The sequence below is a fragment of the Harpia harpyja genome, chromosome 18, assembly GCF_026419915.1.
Source record: "Harpia harpyja isolate bHarHar1 chromosome 18, bHarHar1 primary haplotype, whole genome shotgun sequence".
In the NCBI taxonomy this organism is placed as follows: Eukaryota; Metazoa; Chordata; class Aves; order Accipitriformes; family Accipitridae; genus Harpia; species Harpia harpyja.
The window spans coordinates 24,916,052-24,935,293 of NC_068957.1; the positions used below are offsets into that span (position 1 = coordinate 24,916,052).

Sequence of the window (19,242 nt, forward strand, 5' to 3'; positions counted from 1 at the left end):
AGCCCCCGAACCCCGCTTCCCTTCTGCCTGCAGGCAAGGCTCGCACAGACGGGGTGACATGAATGCCATCGTGGGCTCCTGGCTCGCTCGGCCGCCCGATGCCCGCCAGCATCTCTGTCTGCGCACAGCCGGCAGCAAACGGCAGAGCTCAGCCCCAACGTGGGCAGCAAGGTCCCCGGGAACGGGCAACCCAATCGCTGCCCTCAGGCTGCCTGCCTGCCCACTGCCCCAAACACATTTCAGGGGCTTGCGGCTGTCCCACACCGCTGGCGGTCCCTTCTCCCAGCATCCTGCCCGAGGGACGGGGCTCTCCCCGCTCCATCGCCCCTCGCCCCTGGGGAAGATGAGCAACGGAGAGCGGGATGGAGGCAGAGCCCTTGCTCCAGGACCGCTGCTGCCTGCACCCTGCCACGCTCAGCCCCGCGTGGCTGCAGGCTTTCCCCCATAGCGGGGCTGGAGCTGGAGGAGGAGCGAGGAGGCTGGTCCCGGCAGCGGGGAGAGCAGAGCACAGAGAAGGAGGAAGAGCGCGGCGGCCGCAGCGGCGGTGTCGAGCGAGCGGCACGGGACGCTGAGCTGGTAGGCCTGGCCGGTGGGACCGGAGAGCCGGGGGGCATTGGCGTGGGTGCTGCCTGACCCCCCCCCACCACTGCCGCCCCAACGGGCAGGGCTGCCGGCGTGCCCCGCGGGAGAAAGTCCAAGAGCGGCCGGTGGAGCATCGCGGCTCCGCTCCTGCTTGGCTGCACCCCAAAAGCTTGGCTCGCTGCCCACAGCACCCCGCAGGAGCCCTGCGCTGCATCTGCAAGGGACGGTGAGTGTGTGGGGTGAGGTCTGCCCCCCCCCCCCCCGCCTGCCGCCGGGATGCCAGCATGGCCTGTATTCGCCATGCACCGGGGCAGGATGGTGGCCCTCCCTTCCCAGGGGGGGCTGGGGCGGCAGCACGGGGTAATTCCCCCTGCGGGAAAGGTCCGTCCGCTGATCTGCTCCTCTCTGCCCCCGTGCATCCCGCAGGCTGGAGACCCCCACGATGAGGAGCGTCCGGACCCCCAGCCTCTCCCAGCTGCTCCCCGGGTCCTGCTCCTGCCACGCTGCCTGGCCACAAAGCACCCCGTCCCCATGAGCATCACCTCGGTGGCCGCACATCACCCACTGGGACCTCCAGCCAGCAACTCACTCGGGTACTGGGGGGCTGGTCCCCCCACGCCACCCCCACCTTTACCTTCACCAACCGACCCCGTGGGCCAGCCGATGGCCAGCGGCTGCCACTGAGCCCCGATGCGGGGCTGGGACGGGGACGCAGCACAGCCGGTGTCTCGCTGCTTCGGAGGATGGCGGCAGCAAGCTGGTACCACCGGGACATCAGCCGGGTGGTGGCAGAGGAGCTGCTGGCCAAGGCCGGGCGCGATGGCTGCTTCCTCGTGCGGGACAGCGAGTCGGTCTCAGGGGCATATGCCCTCTGCCTCCTGTGAGTCACCTGCCTGGCTTCTGCTCGCGGCTTCTCTTTCTTGTCCCTTGCCGAGGTCCCTCTGTCCCTCTCCCTGCTCCGGGCTCCAGGAACAGCAATCCTGGCACTTCCCCTTGGGCTGGCGCTGCCAAAAACCTTGTGGAAAAGCTTTCTGCAGGGATGCCGGCGGGGTGCGCAGGGTGCCAGCTCTCTGGCGTGGGGGTTTTCGAGTGATCCTCAAGTCGGACCAGGGCAAAACTCCATGTCCTTGGGAGCAGGAAGAAGCCTGGGCCAGCAGCCCTGCCCAGCACTGGGGTTGCTGAAGGGAGAACCCGAAATCCAGGGCTTGCCAAGCCCTTTCGGGCTGCCTGCCATCCCGGCCCCGTGCGTGGAAGCGGGAGAGGCTGACTCGGTCGCCCTCCCTCTGCAAAAACAAACATCCCGTCTCCCTCCAACCCCCAACGTGGCCGCATCCGGACCGCGACACCCGCTGTTAACATCTCGGATGCCGGGATTTCGGGGCTGCATCCCCTACCACCCAACGGGGCCCCTTGCCATCCCCACGCCTTGAACCAGGCTTACAGCTCCTGAGATCAAGCGCTTCTGGGGCTGCCTGCACCCCTGCCTTGCTGCCCGTACCCCTTCTTTGCTGCCTGCACCCCTTCCTGCGGCCGAGCGACGCGTCCGCAGCGGGGAGCGCGCGGGGCGGTGCCTCGGCGGGTTTGGCAGGATGCCACCCCCTTTCCTACGGCCGGCCTGGCCCGGTAGACGGGACAAATTGCAAACACGTGGTGCCGAGGGGCGCGGGGTACGTTGGGGGTTCGGCCGGTTAGCTGCCCCCCCGGCACCGAGTCGGAGATCAGGCCGATGCCAGACGGGACGGTGGCACGGGCAGGGATGCGCGGTGGCCTCGGAGTGAGTACGACCGACCGTGCCATCGCAGCCACGGGGAGCACAGTGCCGGGCTAGGTGCCCCAGAGAATGCTGGTGGAGATTCGGCTGAGCCCCCGGTGTGCCGTGGCCGTGCCGCGGCCGTGCCCGCTGCAGGCAGGGTGCTGTTTGGAGGCAGCGGGACGCTGCGCATCAACCCCTGCAAACGGGTACAGACCCAGAGCTGAGGGTGATGCTTTTATTTCCAGAAATGAGAGCTCAGTTCCTCTCTCTGCAGAGGGGACAGGGTGTTTGCATCAGGGCTGGGTGCCAGGCACCCCCCCCCCCCAACGTTGCCACACGCCCACGGTCTCCTCTCCCCCAGGTTCCAGCGGCACGTCCACACCTACCGCATCCTTCCCGATGACGAGGGGTTGCTCTCCGTCCAGGTGGGTGCAGCGATGGGTGCCCTCCCTGCCCTGGCTAATGCCACCGGGCGCCGTGCTGGTGTAGGGGGGGGGCCCATCGGCTGCAAACTGGGGCGCAGGCAGGATGCAGGTGCAGAAGGACCGGGGTGCTCGCTTCCCTCCGCCAGCCCCCGGGCCAACAGCCGGAGACGTGGCGTCTGCTTGCCCTCCCCGGCACACCAGCGCTGCGAGCGCGAGCGGTGCGGTTTGCTTTTTTGCATAAGCTGCCTGCAACGCTTGGCTCTGCAGGATGCAAGCGGCTTCGCAGCCACCTCTGCAGCACCGGGCTGCCTGGGAAGGCTGCTTCCCCGACGGCCCCACGGCTGTCACCGGCCCGCCCTGGGTGGCACAGAAAAACACTTGTCCCATTCCTGCCGCTGTCCTCTGCCCCAGCATGGCCACGCAGGCCCGATCCTCGCGATGTCTGTCCCTGTGATGTCCGTCCTGGCTGCTGGCTCGGCCTCGCTTCCCCTCTTCGGTGTCACTTCACGGTTTCTCCCGGTACCCAGCTCTCTGCAGCCGCCCTTTCTCGCCCTCTGAAAAGAGCATCCCTAGGGAGCATCCCTGTCTGCCGCACGAGGCAGACGTCTGCACGCTCCTCCTCTTGCTCTGCTGCCCTGCTGGGGACACCGGGGTGAGCTCCCCATGGGGTGAGCGCTTCCAGCTCGCCATGGGCGCATTTTGGGGAACGGACCCACTCGACACAGCAGGCTGGTCCGCAACCCAGCTGGGGGCTGCCCCAGCACACGGAGCCGGCGGAGCAGGGTGGGGGGGACGTGATGGTGCTTCCCCTTCTCTGCCTCCCCAGACCATCCAGGGCATCCAGGCCAAGTGTTTCCGAACCCTCCCGGACCTGATCGGCGCCTACCAGCAGCCCAACAACGGGCTGGTGACACCCCTGCTCTACCCCGTGCACCGGGCAAGGCAGGCGGCCGACGAGGACTCGGGTGAGCCGGGGAGGGGGCGGCGGGGGCCGTGCCGGGCTGTGAGCCGGGGAGGGGGTCCCGCTGAGCCGGCTGTCCTCTACCCGCAGACGGGGAGGATGGCCGAGGCGGCGGGCACACGGCGAGCGCGGTTCTGGCCGGTGGAGCCGGGGCGGGCACGTGGGTCAGCGCTCCCATCGCCGGCCGGACCCACATCTCACAGCAGCTGCACCAGAGGCTGCAGGAGCAGGTCCACAGCAGGTAATGCACCCCTGCCCACCCCGGGGCTGATGGAGGCGACGGGGTGGGCACGGCCAGCCCTCCCTCGCGATGGTGGCACGCCTGATGCGGTGGTGGTGGGGGGGGGGGGAATTTTTCCAAAGATGCCCACCCTACCTTGCAGCCCGGCCAGCGACTTCATGGGTTTCATGGCCGAGTACCTGAACCACCACCTGCAGCTGGACCTGGAGGCACTGCGCCACGGGCACCCGCAGCTGCGTCACCTCAGCACCGCGCTCGTCACTGCCTGCCGGGCGCTGCACAGGCGAGTGGCGCGGGAGCGGCGGCGATGGAAGGGGGGGACACCCCCCTGGGGGGCCACCCACCTTCTCGCCGTCCCCTTCGTGGTGGCTGAGCATCGCCACCGCGGCTCGGGAGATGCCGGTGCCAGCTCTCGCCCACTCCTCTCCTCTGCAGTGAGATCGACTTCACGCTGGCGGGTCTGGAGACGCTGGCCAGGGTCTTCGACTCCCCCGCGTCCCCTCGCAGCCCGGCCAGGGAGCAGGTGAGCCCCCTCCCCACGCTGTCGCAGCCCGCAGCCACCTGCAGGTGCTTTGTCATGCGTGGCTGGGTGCAGCTGGTCTGCAGGGGAGGCGTGGGGGGGCGGTTTCGGTGCGTGTCGGCACCCAAAGGTGCCGCGCGTCCCGCGGTGCTGCCAGCTGCCGGTGGTGCCTGGGTGCTGTGTGTGTCGGGGTCCCTGCAGCCAGCAGAGGGGACTTGGCTCTCTGTGGCCTGGGGACAAGCGGGGACTCGTTCCCGCACCCAGGACACGGTGGTAGAGGAAGCTGCTTCTCCTGCCAGACAGACCCCAGGGACCCCCATCACTCGGGGTGCAGCCTGGACCCGCAGGGAGGAATTCACCGGTCCGGTGCCACCGCGCTGCTCCAAAAATGTCCCTCCTTCCCCTCAGGGTCTCCTGACCAGCGATCCAGACCTTGAGCTGCTCCTCAACAAGATATCTACCGTCAACCATCTCCTCTCTTCGCTGGAAAAGAAGGTGCCTGACCCCCCCCCCCCACGATGCCAGGCTGGAAAAGCCCAGCTGGGTGCAGGGAGAGGCACGACCGCTGTTAATGGCAGCCACTGCCCCGAGCTGGGGAACCGCACTCTGCTCCAGCAAAGCCCTCACCTAAATTAAACCCTCCGGCAAAGCAAGCCGCCGGCCGTGGCACAGCCCCAGGGTGCACCACGGGGCAGGACAGGCTGGCGCAGGGTGCCCGGGGCTCCCAGTTAGCCCAGTGCCCCCAGACCAGTGCCCGTCTCTCCTGCAGGTGCTGAAGTCGCTGCAGGAGACAGTGTCGAGGCACAACCTGGCGCTGCCCTGCGTGGCTGCAGCCCCCCCGCCAGCCGCCAAGCCCCTCGCCGTGCAGAGCTTCGAGGTGAGGGCAGGGGGCACGGTGGGGGCCCAACGTCGCTGCTTGGGCAGGGCAGGCGCGGACCGACCCGCGAACCGCGTCCCCGTCTGCAGGTAAAAGTGGGCAAGTCGCAGCGGGCAGCCCTGACGGTGGACGTGGAGTCGGGCACGGTGGCCATCACCAAAAGGGGCAGCGGGTCCCCGGAGGAGACCATCCCTCAGGACAAAAGTAAGGGGCTGCTGACTCCCCCACCGGCTGTTGATGGAGTGCCGCAGGGCTGTGGGATTCCCTGGCACAGGCCTGATGCCAGGGTGATGGGCTGCAGACCCCGGTCGCAGCCCGAGCCCCCATGCCACGCTACCTGCTGCCATCCATGGCGGGAGGTGGGGAGCCACCGTTGCCCCCCTCATGCCCGGCGTTCAGTCCTGCAGCTGATCAAATACCAGAGCGTGCAGAGCAAGGTGAGGCTGGTGTACGACCGGGAGCCGCAGAGGAGCCTGAGCAGAGACTTCGTCTTCCCCAGCGCGCGGGTAAGCGGCTCCGGCTGCGCTCACTGGGTGTCCTGGGGGAATACAGAGCCGTTTTGTAGTGATGCAGCAAAATGAGTGATCTCAGGGTTGAGACCACCCCTGCAAGCCGGCTCCTACGCCTGGGGGTGACGTCCCCCTGATCCCACCACCGGCATCTTCTGGGGTGCTGTGGCTCCTGGCTCCCCTTTGGGACCCTAAGACACCCGTATCATCCCGCAGAAGCGAGAGGCCTTTTGCCAGCTGCTGCAGCTGATGAAGATCCAGCACTCCAACCTGGATGAGCCTGACCTCATCTCGGTGTACGTCGGGACATGGAACATGGGTAAGGTCGCGTTGTCCTGGGAGGCTGTCCTGGCTCGTCATGAGCCTGGGTGGGTTTTGGGAGGTGAGGGCTGCAGGTAGCTGCCCCAGGAAACCTGAGGTTTGAGCTGGTCCTCGGTGGGAGGAGGAGGCTGGAGAAGACTCCTACCTGGCCGCTTTCAGGTTTGTCTGTCCTGTTGTGATCCACTCGCCCGGTGGCTGTCAGGGAAACGAAGGAGCTGGGGTACTGGGAGGGTTTCGGCTAGTAGCAGTAAATCCCAGCATCAGTCTGGGATGTGCATGGGTGAACCACGGGGCTGGCACGAGGATTCCCATCCCCGACGGCTCCTGGAGATGCATAAAGTCTGGGCTTAGAGAGGAGCTTGAGGAGCCTGGCATGCTGACGTGTCCCCCCCCCAGTGACCCCCTGTCCCCTGCCCGCAGGCAGCACGCCGCCGCCCCGCTCCCTCGCCTCCTGGCTGACCTCGAGGGGCTTGGGGCGCACGCAGGATGAGACCACTGCCTGCATCCCCCACGACATCTACGTTATCGGCACCCAGGAGAACTCCCTGGGTGACCGCGAGTGGGTCGAGTTCCTCCGCGCATCTCTGAAGACCCTGATGGCCATCGACTACCGAGTGGTAACGGCAGGGCGCAGCCTGGACCCCTCCGGCCGTGCCTGGGGAGGGACCCGGTGCTGAGCAGGCTAAAGACATCCCCTGGCAGTCTCAGGGAGCTGGTTACCAGCAGCCATCGCCCCAGGGCTCCTACCCCCAAACCCAGGGTCTTCTCCCACCCCAAATGCAGCCCAGGGAACCTCCTATGCCCCATGGACTCCCTGCAGGGAGTGCCCTCCCCAGGAGCCACCTTTCAGGGATGGGTTGGCTGACCTTGCTGCTTCTCCATCCCCACCACGCTTGGCCGTGGGGGGAGCAGGCAGACTCACCCCCCCTCCACCCCCCCCGCAGGTCGCCCTGCAATGCCTCTGGAGCATCAAGATCGTGGTGCTGGTGAAGCCCGAGCACGAGCGGCGCATCAGCCACGTCCACACCTCCAGCGTGAAAACTGGGATCGCCAACACACTGGGTAGGGATGGGGATGGGGTACGGGGGGATGCCCCCGTGTGAGGGGACAGCCTGGGGGCCATCCCAGCACCTCCGGCCCCCCCATCCCAGAGCTCAGTGCCTGGCACATCCCTGCAGGGAACAAGGGAGCCGTGGGCGTCTCCTTCCTCTTCAACGGGACCTCCTTCGGCTTCGTCAACTGCCACCTGGCCTCTGGCAGTGAGAAGACCCACAGGTGATGGAGAGGCTTGGGGCGGGGGGGGGACGGGGCTGCCCCGGGGCAGGCGGGTGTCACCGGGGGCTGGAGGAGCCCATGGGGGCTCTGGGGCTGTCCCTGTCCCCCTCCTGTCCCCACCTGGCAGGGGCAGGATGAGGATGAGGAGTCCCCAGGGTGGCTCACACGGTGCTGCCGTCGTGTGTCGTCCCCCCCCCCCCCCCGCCACCGCAGGCGTAACCAGAACTACAGTGACATCCTGCGTTCCCTGGTCCTGGGCGACAAGCGTCTCGGGGCATTCGACCTCACCCTGCGCTTCACCCACCTCTTCTGGTTCGGGGACCTCAACTACCGCCTGGACATGGACGTGCAGGTGGGACTCCACAGGGACGGCGGCACACCGGCAGCAGTGCCGGTGCAGCCGCCGTGGTGAGAGAAGCCGGGGCTCACTGCGATTTCTTTCCCCGGCGCAGGACATCCTTGCCCATATAACCAAGAAGGAGTTTGAAGCCCTCCTGGCTGTCGACCAGCTCAACCTGGAGCGAGAGAAGAACAAGGTGTTCCTGCGATTCAGTGAGTCCAGGGGCAAAAGCGCTGCTCCCCCCACCAAGACAGCAGCCCCCAGGGTCCCTGCAGACCTCCCCCTGTGCCATCTCCGGCACAGGGTCGTGCCCTGTCCCGGCACAGCGGTGCCGAAAGCCTGGGGGACCTTGACGTGCACCATGCAAGCCCCCCCGGGGCAGGTCCCTGGGCTCTGCATCCCAAAAGCGTGGAAGCAGGGGGACAGTCAGAGGTGGCCAGGGGTGCCAGCCATCCGTGTGAGCCCTGGATGGGGACCGTGACACCCCGTGGGGCCTCTCCCCGGCCGGTTGCAGCTGTGGGGACAGGCAGGGACGCTGGTCCCTATGCCACCTCCATGTCTCGGTTCCCAGGTGAGGGTGACATCTCCTTCCCACCCACGTACCGGTACGAGCGGGGCTCCCGAGACAGCTACATGTGGCAGAAGTTCAAGCCCACGGGGGTGAGTTCCCGGAGCCTCCAGCTGAGCTGCAGGGCATCGCCGGGGGACGGGGATGGCAGGCTCGGACGGTGCCAGGGGAGGGCTGCGTGGGGATGCTTCGACAGCCTGTTCCCTCCCCAAAGGGGGTCCGGGAGGGAGGGAGCTCACTTTTTGGGGTGCTGGTTGCTTTTCTGGGCTGGGGGGGGGGGAGCCAGACCCGATGGGGCACTGAAGCCAGCTGCTTTCCCCATTTTTAGGTGAGGATCAATGTCCCCTCGTGGTGCGACCGCATCCTGTGGAAGTCGCACCCAGAGACCCACGTGGTCTGTAACTCCTATGGTGAGTGAGACCCCAGGGCTGGGGGGGAGCCCAGGGTGGCCAGCGCTGTCTGGGACCCTGGGGCTCGGGGACCATCACCCAGCTGCCCCCTCCCACCACCCAGGTTGCACCGACGACATCGTGACCAGCGACCACTCGCCCGTCTTCGCCACCTTCGAGGTTGGAGTGACGTCGCAGTTTGTGCCCAAGAAGGGTAAGGGGTTGGGGTCTGCCACCCCCCCCCCGTGCCAGGTTTGGGGTGAGCCCTGGCCGCGGGTGCTCAGCTGGCACACGCCGACCCGCCGGTACTTGCCTGCAGCTCCCGGATCCGGCCCCGAGCTCCTGGCCTGCATCGAGTGGGAGAGCATCGAGGTGATCGTGAAAACTGCCAGCCGCAGCAAGTGCTACATCGAGTTTCACTCCCACTGCCTGGAAGGTGAGGTGGCCCCGGGGTGCTGGGGGGGTGCACCGCGGGGGCTAGCCAGCCCCGGCTGGAGCTGGGATCCCCGCTGTCCCCCGGCAGAGACCCAGCGGAGTGGGGAGAACACTTCCCAGAGCTGCGATATCCCCGGCTTCCTCAAGTTGGGCTGGTCCGCAAAGCATCTGCCTGTGGTATGCACTGGGGAGGGGGAGCAGATGCTGGCCCCCCCCATGCCCTGAGCATCCTCCTCCCTCCTCTTCCCCATCCCTCCCGCTGGCTCCGTACCCTGAGCCCCCAGGGGTGCCGGGGGCTGTCATCGTCCCCTCCAGGACAGAGCCACCCCTGTGCCACCCTACCCCGCGGCAGCCCCCCCCGAGCACCCCTCTCTCCGCGTGCAGCTGAACCCCATCCTGCCGGACCTGGAGTACCTGGGGGACCAGCACCTCCTCCTCAGCATCAAGGGAGTGGAGAGCTGCGAGTCCTACGGTGCGTGTGGGATGGTGGCGTGGGGGCCACCGTGGTGGCATGTGGGGTGCCAAAGCGTAGCCCCCGCAGGGCTCAGGTACATAGAGCCTGATGGGTGTAAGGTTTTGCAGCTGGAGCTTGGCAGAAGGGACCCTGGCACCCACCCTGCTCCGGGGTGCTGCTGAATACGGGGGGCTCACCTGCCCCCCCCCCCCCAAGCTGTCCGGGGTGTGGGGGGGCTAACACCAGCGTGCACCGTGCCTGCAGGCGAGTGCTGCATCGCCATGAGGTCGATGATCGGCAGCATGGCCCAGCAGTTCGAGACCTTTCTTTTCCACCGTGGCGAGGAGACGGGCTCCATGCGTGGCTGGATGAAGGTCCGGGTCCCCAAGGAGAGGCGCAGCACCCGCGAGAGGCTCTACGGTAAAGCAGTCGCACACCAGCCCCCTCCCATCGCGCTGGGCATGGGGGGCTCAGGGTGATGCTCGGGCACAGCACGGCCGAGAGCTGCCCGTGCCCGCGCTGCCCTCCTGGACCCTGGCTGTGGGCAGGGGCCGTGCGGTGCCCGGTGGGGAGAGGCCAGACTTCGATGCCTTTGCAGAGTGGATCAGCTTCGAGGAGGAGGACGCCGAGCCGGCAGCAGACACCCCGACGTGCCCCAAGCCACCTCTGCAGCGCCTCAGGTACCCCAGCCGGGTTCAGCCCCCCCCATGAGCCCCGGCCGTGGGGTGATGCTGAGCCCTCTCCCGCCGCGCTTTGCAGGAGCCGGCCCCGCAGCCTCCCAGAGTCAGCCGCCGGCTACACCAACCCAGCCTACTTCATCTTCGAGGGGGTCCCCAATACGTGGGTGCCGGCCCCCGGTGCCGGCGAAGCCCACGACAAGCAGGCGGAGAGCCCAGCCGGGGGCCAGCGGCACCGCAGTCCCCTTGGGGCGCGGGTCCCTTCGCCCTCCGAGGAAGAGCGATGGGGCAGCCGGCCCCGCTGCGTGCCGGGGGGCCCATCCCGTGGGCGCCCACTCAGCCCCCCCAGCATGGGCCGGCAGAAAAGACCCAAATCGGCCGTTTTGGCGAGGGACGCACCAGGGCTGGGGGACTGCTCGTTGACGGCGCTGCACATGGCCACCTGCCTGAGCCAGCTGGACCGGGCATCCCCCGAGCACAGAGGGGACAGCCAGAATACCCCGCTGCGCCAGACCCACAGTGTCCTGGAGCCCCCCCCGCGGCCCTGCCGGGAGGTGCCAAGATGCACGTCGGATGCTCGCCAGCACGGCCGCCCTGGAGAGGTACCGCTGTGGTCCCCGCGGGGCTCTGGAGCTCAGCCGAGGGGCTTGGGGAGCTCAGGGAGGGGAGAGGACCTGCTTTTGGCCATAGAGCCACCAGCAGACGTGAGGTCCCATCCCCATGGCAGTGCTCTGCCTGATGGAGCCACCACGGTGCAGGCAGGGATACGGTAGAGGGTGGAGGAGCAGCAATGTGCCCCATTCATGCGGGGTGAGGACGTGAAGGGGGGGACTTCGTGGTCCTGGTGGGACACTTTTGGCCCATGTCCTTGTTCTTCTTTCCCCAGTGGCCCTGCGACAGGGGCGAGGGGTCCCGCAGTGTCGGCGGGTGCCTGAGCCACCTCGGCTTGCAGCAGGACGAGGAAGGGCTGCAGGAGCGTGGCTGGGACCACCTGGAGATCTTCAGGGACCCCCAGGCCCCGGAGCAAAGAAAGGGGGGCACCGTGCGGGCCAGCTCCTGTGGCCCCGGGGTCCCTGGCAGAGCCCCACGCTCCGGCGGGGAGGAGAGGTGAGCCTCGGGGTGGGGATGCAGCAGGGCAGGGGCAGGAGGATATCAAGTCCCCACGTCTCCTTGGATGCCCCAGGGACAGGCAGGATCCCGGCTCCCTCTCAGTGGCCGGGGTGCTCAGCCCGACCCATCCCCGGCTCATCTCTGGCAAGTTCGGCGAGGGCACCGCGGTGAGCCTGCCACAGAGACCCGACCTCGGACCCAGCGCCTAAAGCACCTATCCCTGCCCCAGCACCCACGTGTGCTCTTCTCCGTGGAGCTCCCGGGGCAGGCAGAGAGCTGCCGAGGAGGACTGGGCAGGCAGGCACCCAGGGTTGGACCTATTTGCCACGCTCCCAACTTGTCTGGCCTCACCAGCAAACGACTCAGTTGGAAAGTCTCAGGAAGCTCCCGTGGCCATCGGGATGGATGCTTTCCAGGTCTCGCTGCCTGTTTCTGTCCTCCCTCCTCAAAGCGATGGAAGGACCACGCTGAGCCCCGCCAGCAAGGAGGGATGGGGGACGTGGGAGATGCTGAGGCCACTCGGGAAGTGGGGACCACTGGGTGCTTTGGACCTCGAGGCTCAGCCTCTTCTGGCAGCCGACTTGCAGCCTGCAAGGGCACAGCGGCATCTGTGGCCAGCCCAGCCCCACGCACCCTCATGCCTTCGGCCTCGGCAGCTGCTCCCTCCTCCCTGGCCTCAGCCCTGGTCGGACGGCACTCCCAGATGCCCCTTGCTATTCCTATCCAGAATAAAGTCTCAGGGACACTGGGGTGCGTGTGTGCAACACCTGGTTCTGTGCAGGGGCAAGGAGGGAGCGTGCCAAGCTGAGCCAGGCAAGCCAAGCGGGGAGACCACCGGCTCCCAGCACCCCGGCTGCTCCAGCAGCATTGCCCCCCCGCAACTTCCCCCTGTTTAACCGGGGACCCTGCAAACCCCAACCCTCAAGGCTGCCCTTGCCCGGTGTCCCGTGCGGCTTCTGCGTGGGGCTGGGCTGGCTTTGCCCTCGGCGGGTGCTTGTGGTGGCACGGTTCCCCTCCGAACGCACCGGCTCTGCCAGCTCAGCCCTGCACACCCCGGGTCCCCCGTGTTCTCCCTCCGTGGCCAAGCATCCCCGGGCTGTCCCCGCACCAGCCACCGAGCCCCTCACGCCTCTGCTCCCCTCGAGCCAGCCCGCTCTTGGCCGCGGTCCCCCATGTCTCAGGGTGCACCCGCTCATCCCCGGCGTTCCCTGTTCATCGCAACGCTGACCTGTTTGCCCAGCACCCACCCTTCGCCAACCTACACGCTCGCAAAGGAGTTAAATCCCCCAGACCAGGCACAGCTCTGCAGGTGGCGGGGGGACACGCTCCCCCCAAAACAAGGGGACACCCAAACCTGGCTGCTGTGACACCCAAGGTGGCCCTGGTTTTGGGGACACTATGCCCAGGCTGTCCTCAAGGTGGCAGTGGCCACCTTTGTCCCCAGGATTGCCCCGCAGGGCTGGGGTGCCAGCAGGGCAGCACCCCGGGGTGCAGGCACTGCCGGGACCCTCATGGCCCCGGTGGGACAGGGAGGATGCCGTGGGGTGGGCGAGGGACCATGGTCCCTACGGGCAGAGGGATGCAGTCCCCACGGATGAGGGGCTACGACCCTCGTCGTTGAGGGACCGTGGTCCCCACGAGCGAGGGGCCGTGGTCCCCATGGCCAAGGGTACTTGGCCCCCATAGGGAAAGGGCTGTGAGCCCATGGGTGAGGCCCAGATGTGCCACATCTGGAGGGCTGCAGATGGCCCAAAGCCTGTGAGGCCGATGGGTGGGATGGGACCGGAGCACAGCGGGGCTAAGCCCTGTGGGTAGCCCCCCCTGGGGCAGGCAGGGATGAGGGCAGGGAGGCAGGCAGGGATGCGGGCATGGGGCACTACGTGCTCCTGCCCCCGCCTCCGCCCGCCTCCAGCCCTGCCTCTCCCGGGCACTTTGCTCCCAGCAGTGGGAAAGTGGGAGCAGGCACAGCCGGCACGGCAGGGCAAGGCGAAGGGCAGCCCGCAACCCCTCCAGCATGGCCCCCAGCCCCATGGGGGACAGGCGCACCCCGGGGGTGTCCTGCTCCTGAGAGCCACCCCAGCCAGGACTGCAGGTGAGCCGGGGTAACCCACGCCTGGTGGAGAGCAGCAGCCGGGACGGCCCCGCCACGGCCATGCAAACCCAGCTGGGTTCCGAGGGGGGCCCTGTGGGGAGCAGCTTTGGCCCCTCAAGGGATGGAGGTGGGATCCCCAGGGCTGGATGAGTATGGGGTGGGGGTCAGCCAGTTCTCCTCATCCCTCCGCCGTCCCCAAATCCCTCTGTGCATCCTCTTCCCTAACACACCACTGCCTTCCTCCATCACCGAGGGCCTTCATCCTTCTCAGTGTGGCCACCTCCTCTCCTTCATCTTTCTCTCCATCCCCCAAATCACTGTCCTCTCACAGGGCAAAGCTGCCCTCGGGCCACTGTGGCTTAGCCCAACGCTGTGAGCTCCTGCACTTCCCTGGGGAGGCAGAGGGACAGGGACAGCCCACCCAAGGGCGAAAGGAAACCCTCACCTCCCACCCCGCTGAGAAAGGGGGTCACCTCGGAGCAGGGGACGTGGTGGGCAGCAAAGGAAGCACCCAACCCCGCTGGCGTCCCCGGGGAGGAGGCACCAGCGCCTGGGTAGCACAGGCAGATCGTGCTTTGGCTGCTCTTGCAGTTGAAGGGAAGGATTGAAAAGAAATCAGGTCACGCTCCCCTTGTGCCGGGGCTTTGGCTGCATGAACCACGTGGCGATTAGGGACAAGGGTCCTTCTGCAGGATGTTTTGCATAATTTCCCCTTGTTTTGCAATTTCCAAGCGCTTAGGCGAGAAGAAAAGCCCTGTTTTTCCCGTGCTCCAGCGGCAGCCAGTCCCAGGCTCACCCAGCCCCGCGTCCCTCAGCAGCTGCTTGCTCCCCTCCGAAATCCTCTCTCGCGTCCCCTCTCCGAAGCTCCTGCCCGTTCCACCGCGATCCCCGACCCCTCGTCCCGTCCTGCCAGCGGGCAGGACTTTGGCTCCGGGGCAGAGTCTGCCTTCGGTGCTGCCCCACTCATTCATTTCATTGGTGCCTTCCCAACACCCCCGTAAATCCCCAGGGCAGGAAGCCTTGCCCAGTTGCTGGGGCACCCCGGGCTGGGGGCGACCACCAGCACCCACCGGGTGATGGTCCCCGCAGGACCAAAGGACGGGTTCAGGCTGGGCACGGCCACGGGGCCGGGAGCCAAGGCAGAGCTCCCGTTCCCGCGGCAAAGGGCCAAAGGCAGCACGTGCTCCCCAACGTGTGGCCCCGTGGCTGGTCCCTGCCCCTTTCCACTGGCCGCGTGGGTGTTTTGCAGGACCCCTCGCTGCTTCCCGGGGCACGGGCGGAGGGGCCAGCTCGCAGGGACCGTCCCAGGGGGATGTGCTTGCCATGGGCAAGGGATTCCCCAGCATCGCAGCCCTTGTGCATCCACAAAACAGGCAGGGCAGGAGCGGGCATCACCTCCCCAGCTCCACGTCCTTTCCCCGCAGTGCCTTCCATCTCCCACTCCGGCAGCAAGCCCAAACGCTTGGCTCAGACCTCACCGCAGCTGTGGTCAGTCCCTCCTTGAAAAGCCCACGCTGGAAAGGCCATGGCCAGGGAGAGCCTTGCTGGGGACATCAGCGAGGAGTAGGAACAGGCCTGGTGGTGACGTGTCCTCGGGGTGGACTGATGTGAATCAGCGATTTAAACCACTGATTTTGATCATGAGTAAGATGAGGAAGCAGGAAACCTGTTGAGATAAAGCTTGCCAAATGTCATTTTCTTTTGCATTTTTATTTTTCGGTGGTTATCCTCAAAGGAAGCTTGCTTAGGAACAGTGAAATCACACTGCTGAGCACTGACCGTGGTCGGGCTTTTTCTGCTGCCAGAAGCCATGTACCTGCGCTCTCCTCCAAGCAGCCCGGCACCACACAGCTGCTCAGGCTTTTTCCTTATGTGTTTCTCACACCAGATTATTATTTTTTATTTATTGGCTTCTTCGTATCTTTGTTGTTTGTTGATCTATGTCACGGGGATTGGCTTTGGTCACTGAACCCTGCAGCACCTCTGGTCTGGTTGAGCTCAAGGCTTCATGCTCGCTTGCACTCCGAGCTTAGAAGAGGAAAACAAATCCGGTGCCTCGTGTCCTTGGCAGCATCGTGGCCTGAGGAGATGCAGCAGCTGGGCTGGGACCAGCACGACCGGCACAGCACCCCGTGGGACCACCGCTACCACCAGCGCTTGGAGGCTCAGGGTTTCCTACCAGCTGGTTTTCCCTCCTGGTTCTGGGGAGACAGAGCAAGTTTTCCCCACTGTTAATGTTTGATCAGGACCTGCCTGTTGCTCTCTGAACTCATCCCTGTAATAAAGCCAGGCAGTTGCCCGCGCCAGCCGCAGCGGGAAGGAAGCTGCAGGGTGTTTGATGTGAGCCCAAAGCTGCGGCTCAGCCCACAACTCAAACAGAGAGCGCGGAGGTGCGTGCGGCATGGAGGGGCCCGTCCTGCGGCCACCCACCTGCCCATCTGCCTGCTGATTCATTTACGATCATCTCTGTAAACCCAGGGATGTCTCTCCAGGCAAGGCTGTGCAGGGAGAAGATGGATCGCAGCTCAGCTGATCCCACGCATTCACCCTGTGGGATATTCCTGCCAACGGCTCTTGCCACAAGAAACCGTCAGGCTGCACACCTCCATGGCGAAGGGGCAAATGGGAGGGGGATGACGAGGGAGCGAAGGGATGAAGGAGCCCTAGAAGACACAGCCTTCCACCTCGTACCACTGACGCCAGCATCCTGCTAACGCGCATCATCTCCCTGAGCCCCGAGACCTCCTCCGTCCTGGCGCCCATCACCTCCTGGCTGAGCTCTGGACCAACAGAAACTGGAGATGCACCAGTGCTCCCTCCATCAGATACGGTTTTGGCTACACCCTCGTCTCTGCTGGCAGCACGGCAGATGCTCCTGCTCCCAGGTTACTCATAGGAGCATCCATCCTCGGCCGGCAGAAGCGGCCGCTCCGAAATCACTTCGCCAGGGATGACGGCGGGCACGGAGGGGCCAAGGCACGGGCAGCCTTCGCCCGTCCTTTGCTGGACACCATGACGGTGGCAGAAGCTGCTTCTTCCCTCTGGAGCAGCGGGCTCTGAACTTTAGACATCCTGAGAGGTGAACGCAACCCTCTGACGGCTTGCCCTGATGCCTCAGCCCCGGGGCCCGATTTGCCAGGAGGATGCAGAACCCAGCCTTGGATCCTAACACCGTGCGAGGGGAAACGTCCTGCCCGCCTCTCGAACTTGCACTGTCTTGAGCTGGGACTTGGCTCCGGCGCAGCTCCTCTCCGCAGGGCTTAGATCATCCCTCTCCTACGGAGAATACCCGGCAGCTGGAGGCCCCTCACTGTCCAGGGACGCTCTCTCCCAAAGGCTCCTTTAACAGCCCCCCGAGGACTTCTCCAGGCCATAATATTCCCCCAGACAAGCCTTTCTTCTCCTCCCGCCTTTCTTCTTGTCGAGGAGCCCTTTGGGACGAGCAGCATTGTCAGGATGGTGCCAATTAGGCTGAGCCAGCTTCCAAGAGGCTGCGCTGGCACCGGCCGGGGGCTGCTGTTGCTCATAAAGGTCTCATTGTTCGGCGCGCCGTGGGGCTGCTGGCCGGCGGGGCCGGCGCGGTCCTCTGTCTCCGGCACGCTTCCCGGCTCCATGCGGCGCTGGTGTCACTGCGCGCTGCTCAAAGGGATGATTAATGGGTGTCATTGCGGGGGCTGCGAAGGGGAGGATTTGTCGAGTCCCCCTCGGCTCCCCGCGAGGCCCGAACGCGCGAGCTGAGAAAAACCAGAGAACCATCAAAGTGGCCGGAGCTCCTGGAGGGGGGGAAAATCTGGCATCTTTGGCTCCCTTCCACGCTTTGTGCCTGACAATGGTCGGGATCGACGACTAATGTGCTTTTATTAACTGCTCCCCTAGATCTGGCTCGGAGAACATGGCCACTTCGGTGAGGACGTTCCCAGTTGCCCTGTGGACACCGACGCCGGCTCCCTGGCCAGGAGGAAACACCACCGCAGTGGCGGAGGCAAAGTGCGTCTTCAATGAGGAGTTCAAGTTCATCCTGCTGCCCGTCTCCTACGGCATCGTCTTCGTGGTGGGGCTGCCCCTCAACTCCTGGGCCCTATGGATGTTCATCTCCAGGATGAGGCCCTGGAACGCCACCACCACCTACATGTTCAACCTGGCCGTCTCCGACACGCTCTACGTCCTCTCCCTCCCTACCCTGGTCTACTATTACGCCGACCGCAACAACTGGCCCTTTGGGAAATGGCTCTGCAAGATGGTGCGCTTCCTCTTCTACGCTAACCTCTACAGCAGCATCCTCTTCCTGACGTGCATCAGCGTCCACCGCTACATGGGCATCTGCCACCCCATCCGCTCCCTGAACTGGGTGAAGACCAAGCACGCCCGCATCATTTGTGTGGGTGCGTGGCTTGTCGTCACCATCTGCCTCATCCCCAACCTCATCTTTGTCACCACCAGCTCCAAGGGCAACAGCACCCTGTGCCACGACACCACCAAGCCTGAGGAATTCGACCATTATGTGCACTACAGCTCCTCTGTCATGGCCCTCCTCTTCGGGGTCCCCTTCCTGGTGATCGTCCTGTGCTACTGCCTGATGGCCAAGAGACTCGGCAAGTCCAGCTTCTCCAGCCCCGGCCCCCGAATGCCCTCCTACAAGAAGCGCTCCATCCGGATGATCATCGTTGTGCTCACCGTCTTTGCCATCTGCTTCGTGCCCTTCCACATCACCCGGACCATCTACTACACCTCCCGCTACTTCCAAGCCGACTGCCGGACCCTCAACATCATCAACTTCACTTACAAGATCACTCGGCCCCTGGCCAGCATCAACAGCTGCCTTGACCCCATCTTGTACTTCATGGTTGGGGACAAGTACCGGGGGCGGCTACGCCGGGGGCCAGCTCAGCGCCTCCAGCCTGTGCCCACCTGTGACCTGGCCCTGGTATCCCCCTCCATGGAAAACATCACGGGTGGCAGCCACACTCCCGATGACATGCGAGGGACAGGGACGGCACGGAGCAGAGGCGGGTGCTGAGGGGCCAAAGAGGGTTCCGGTAACCTCATCCCTGGTCTCCACAATTTGCAGCCCCTCCGGGCTCCATGTGGACACCCTGGTACCCCCAGGTCCCCAAACCTGACCTGCCCCTGCCCAGCCTGTGCAGGGGCAGAGACCTCAGGGCTGAGGGATGGTGGCCGTGGGACTTGTCCCAGTCCTGCCCCGGGATGCCATGGGAGGAGGGTGCCGGTGCCGCTTGGGGCAGGACAGCTGCCAGGCACCCGTGGGAATGGGAAAGATGCTGAGAAACCTGTTTTGGGGAGGCAGGCTGGCATCCCATCCCGGGACGCTCCTGGGGACACACGGGGGCTGACAGGTCACTAAAGAGAAGGGACGCTGGTCCCTCCCTGGGCACGCACAGCCCTTCCAGTCTGCTCAACAGCGACGTGCGGGCACCGGAGTGAACCTGGGGATGGAGCCGACGCCGGGCCCCCCGCAAGCCTGGCGAAGGCTCTCCTAGATGTCCCTGTCACACTGCTGGCCTTAGGGGAGGCGGGCAGGGACACGGCACAGGGCACTTTCTGCCCATCACCCCCCAATAAAGCCCCTTCCCTTTCTCTACGCCCGGACCTGTTTCTCCCTGTAGCAGAACAAAGAGGGACGAGACGCCCACCTTCACCCCAGAAAGCGTTTGAGAGCGGAGAAAAGCCACCCGCCACCTTAACGCCGGCACTG

General features: G+C 65.7%; 2 protein-coding genes across 3 annotated transcripts; both read left to right on the forward strand.

Moving 5' to 3' along the window:
- The first annotated feature begins 365 nt into the window (after positions 1-365).
- Positions 366-11,590, forward strand: LOC128153973 (phosphatidylinositol 3,4,5-trisphosphate 5-phosphatase 2-like). Of its 2 annotated transcripts, none has more exons than XM_052813972.1 (27): positions 366-576; positions 1,009-1,462; positions 2,697-2,760; positions 3,587-3,725; positions 3,812-3,962; positions 4,105-4,245; positions 4,398-4,485; positions 4,891-4,977; positions 5,252-5,359; positions 5,449-5,563; positions 5,759-5,865; positions 6,085-6,187; positions 6,610-6,806; positions 7,134-7,251; positions 7,368-7,464; positions 7,678-7,816; positions 7,917-8,016; positions 8,376-8,464; positions 8,701-8,782; positions 8,886-8,975; positions 9,081-9,197; positions 9,285-9,373; positions 9,581-9,668; positions 9,915-10,070; positions 10,249-10,330; positions 10,410-10,929; positions 11,214-11,590. In XM_052813972.1, the coding sequence occupies exons 2-27, from the start codon at positions 1,326-1,328 to the stop codon at positions 11,436-11,438; spliced, it is 3,429 nt and encodes a 1,142-aa protein (XP_052669932.1). In that variant the 5' UTR covers positions 366-576; positions 1,009-1,325; the 3' UTR covers positions 11,439-11,590. The 2 variants fall into 2 exon arrangements, with proteins under 2 accessions (XP_052669932.1, XP_052669931.1); XM_052813971.1 differs by lacking the exon at positions 366-576 and adding an exon at positions 633-808.
- Positions 11,591-13,366: 1,776 nt separating this feature from the next.
- On the forward strand, positions 13,367-19,128 carry P2RY4 (pyrimidinergic receptor P2Y4). The gene is made up of 2 exons (XM_052813946.1): positions 13,367-13,529; positions 17,406-19,128. Exon 2 carries the CDS (start codon positions 17,422-17,424, stop codon positions 18,544-18,546), a length of 1,125 nt encoding a protein of 374 aa, XP_052669906.1. The 5' UTR covers positions 13,367-13,529; positions 17,406-17,421; the 3' UTR covers positions 18,547-19,128.
- Positions 19,129-19,242: the final 114 nt, after the last annotated feature.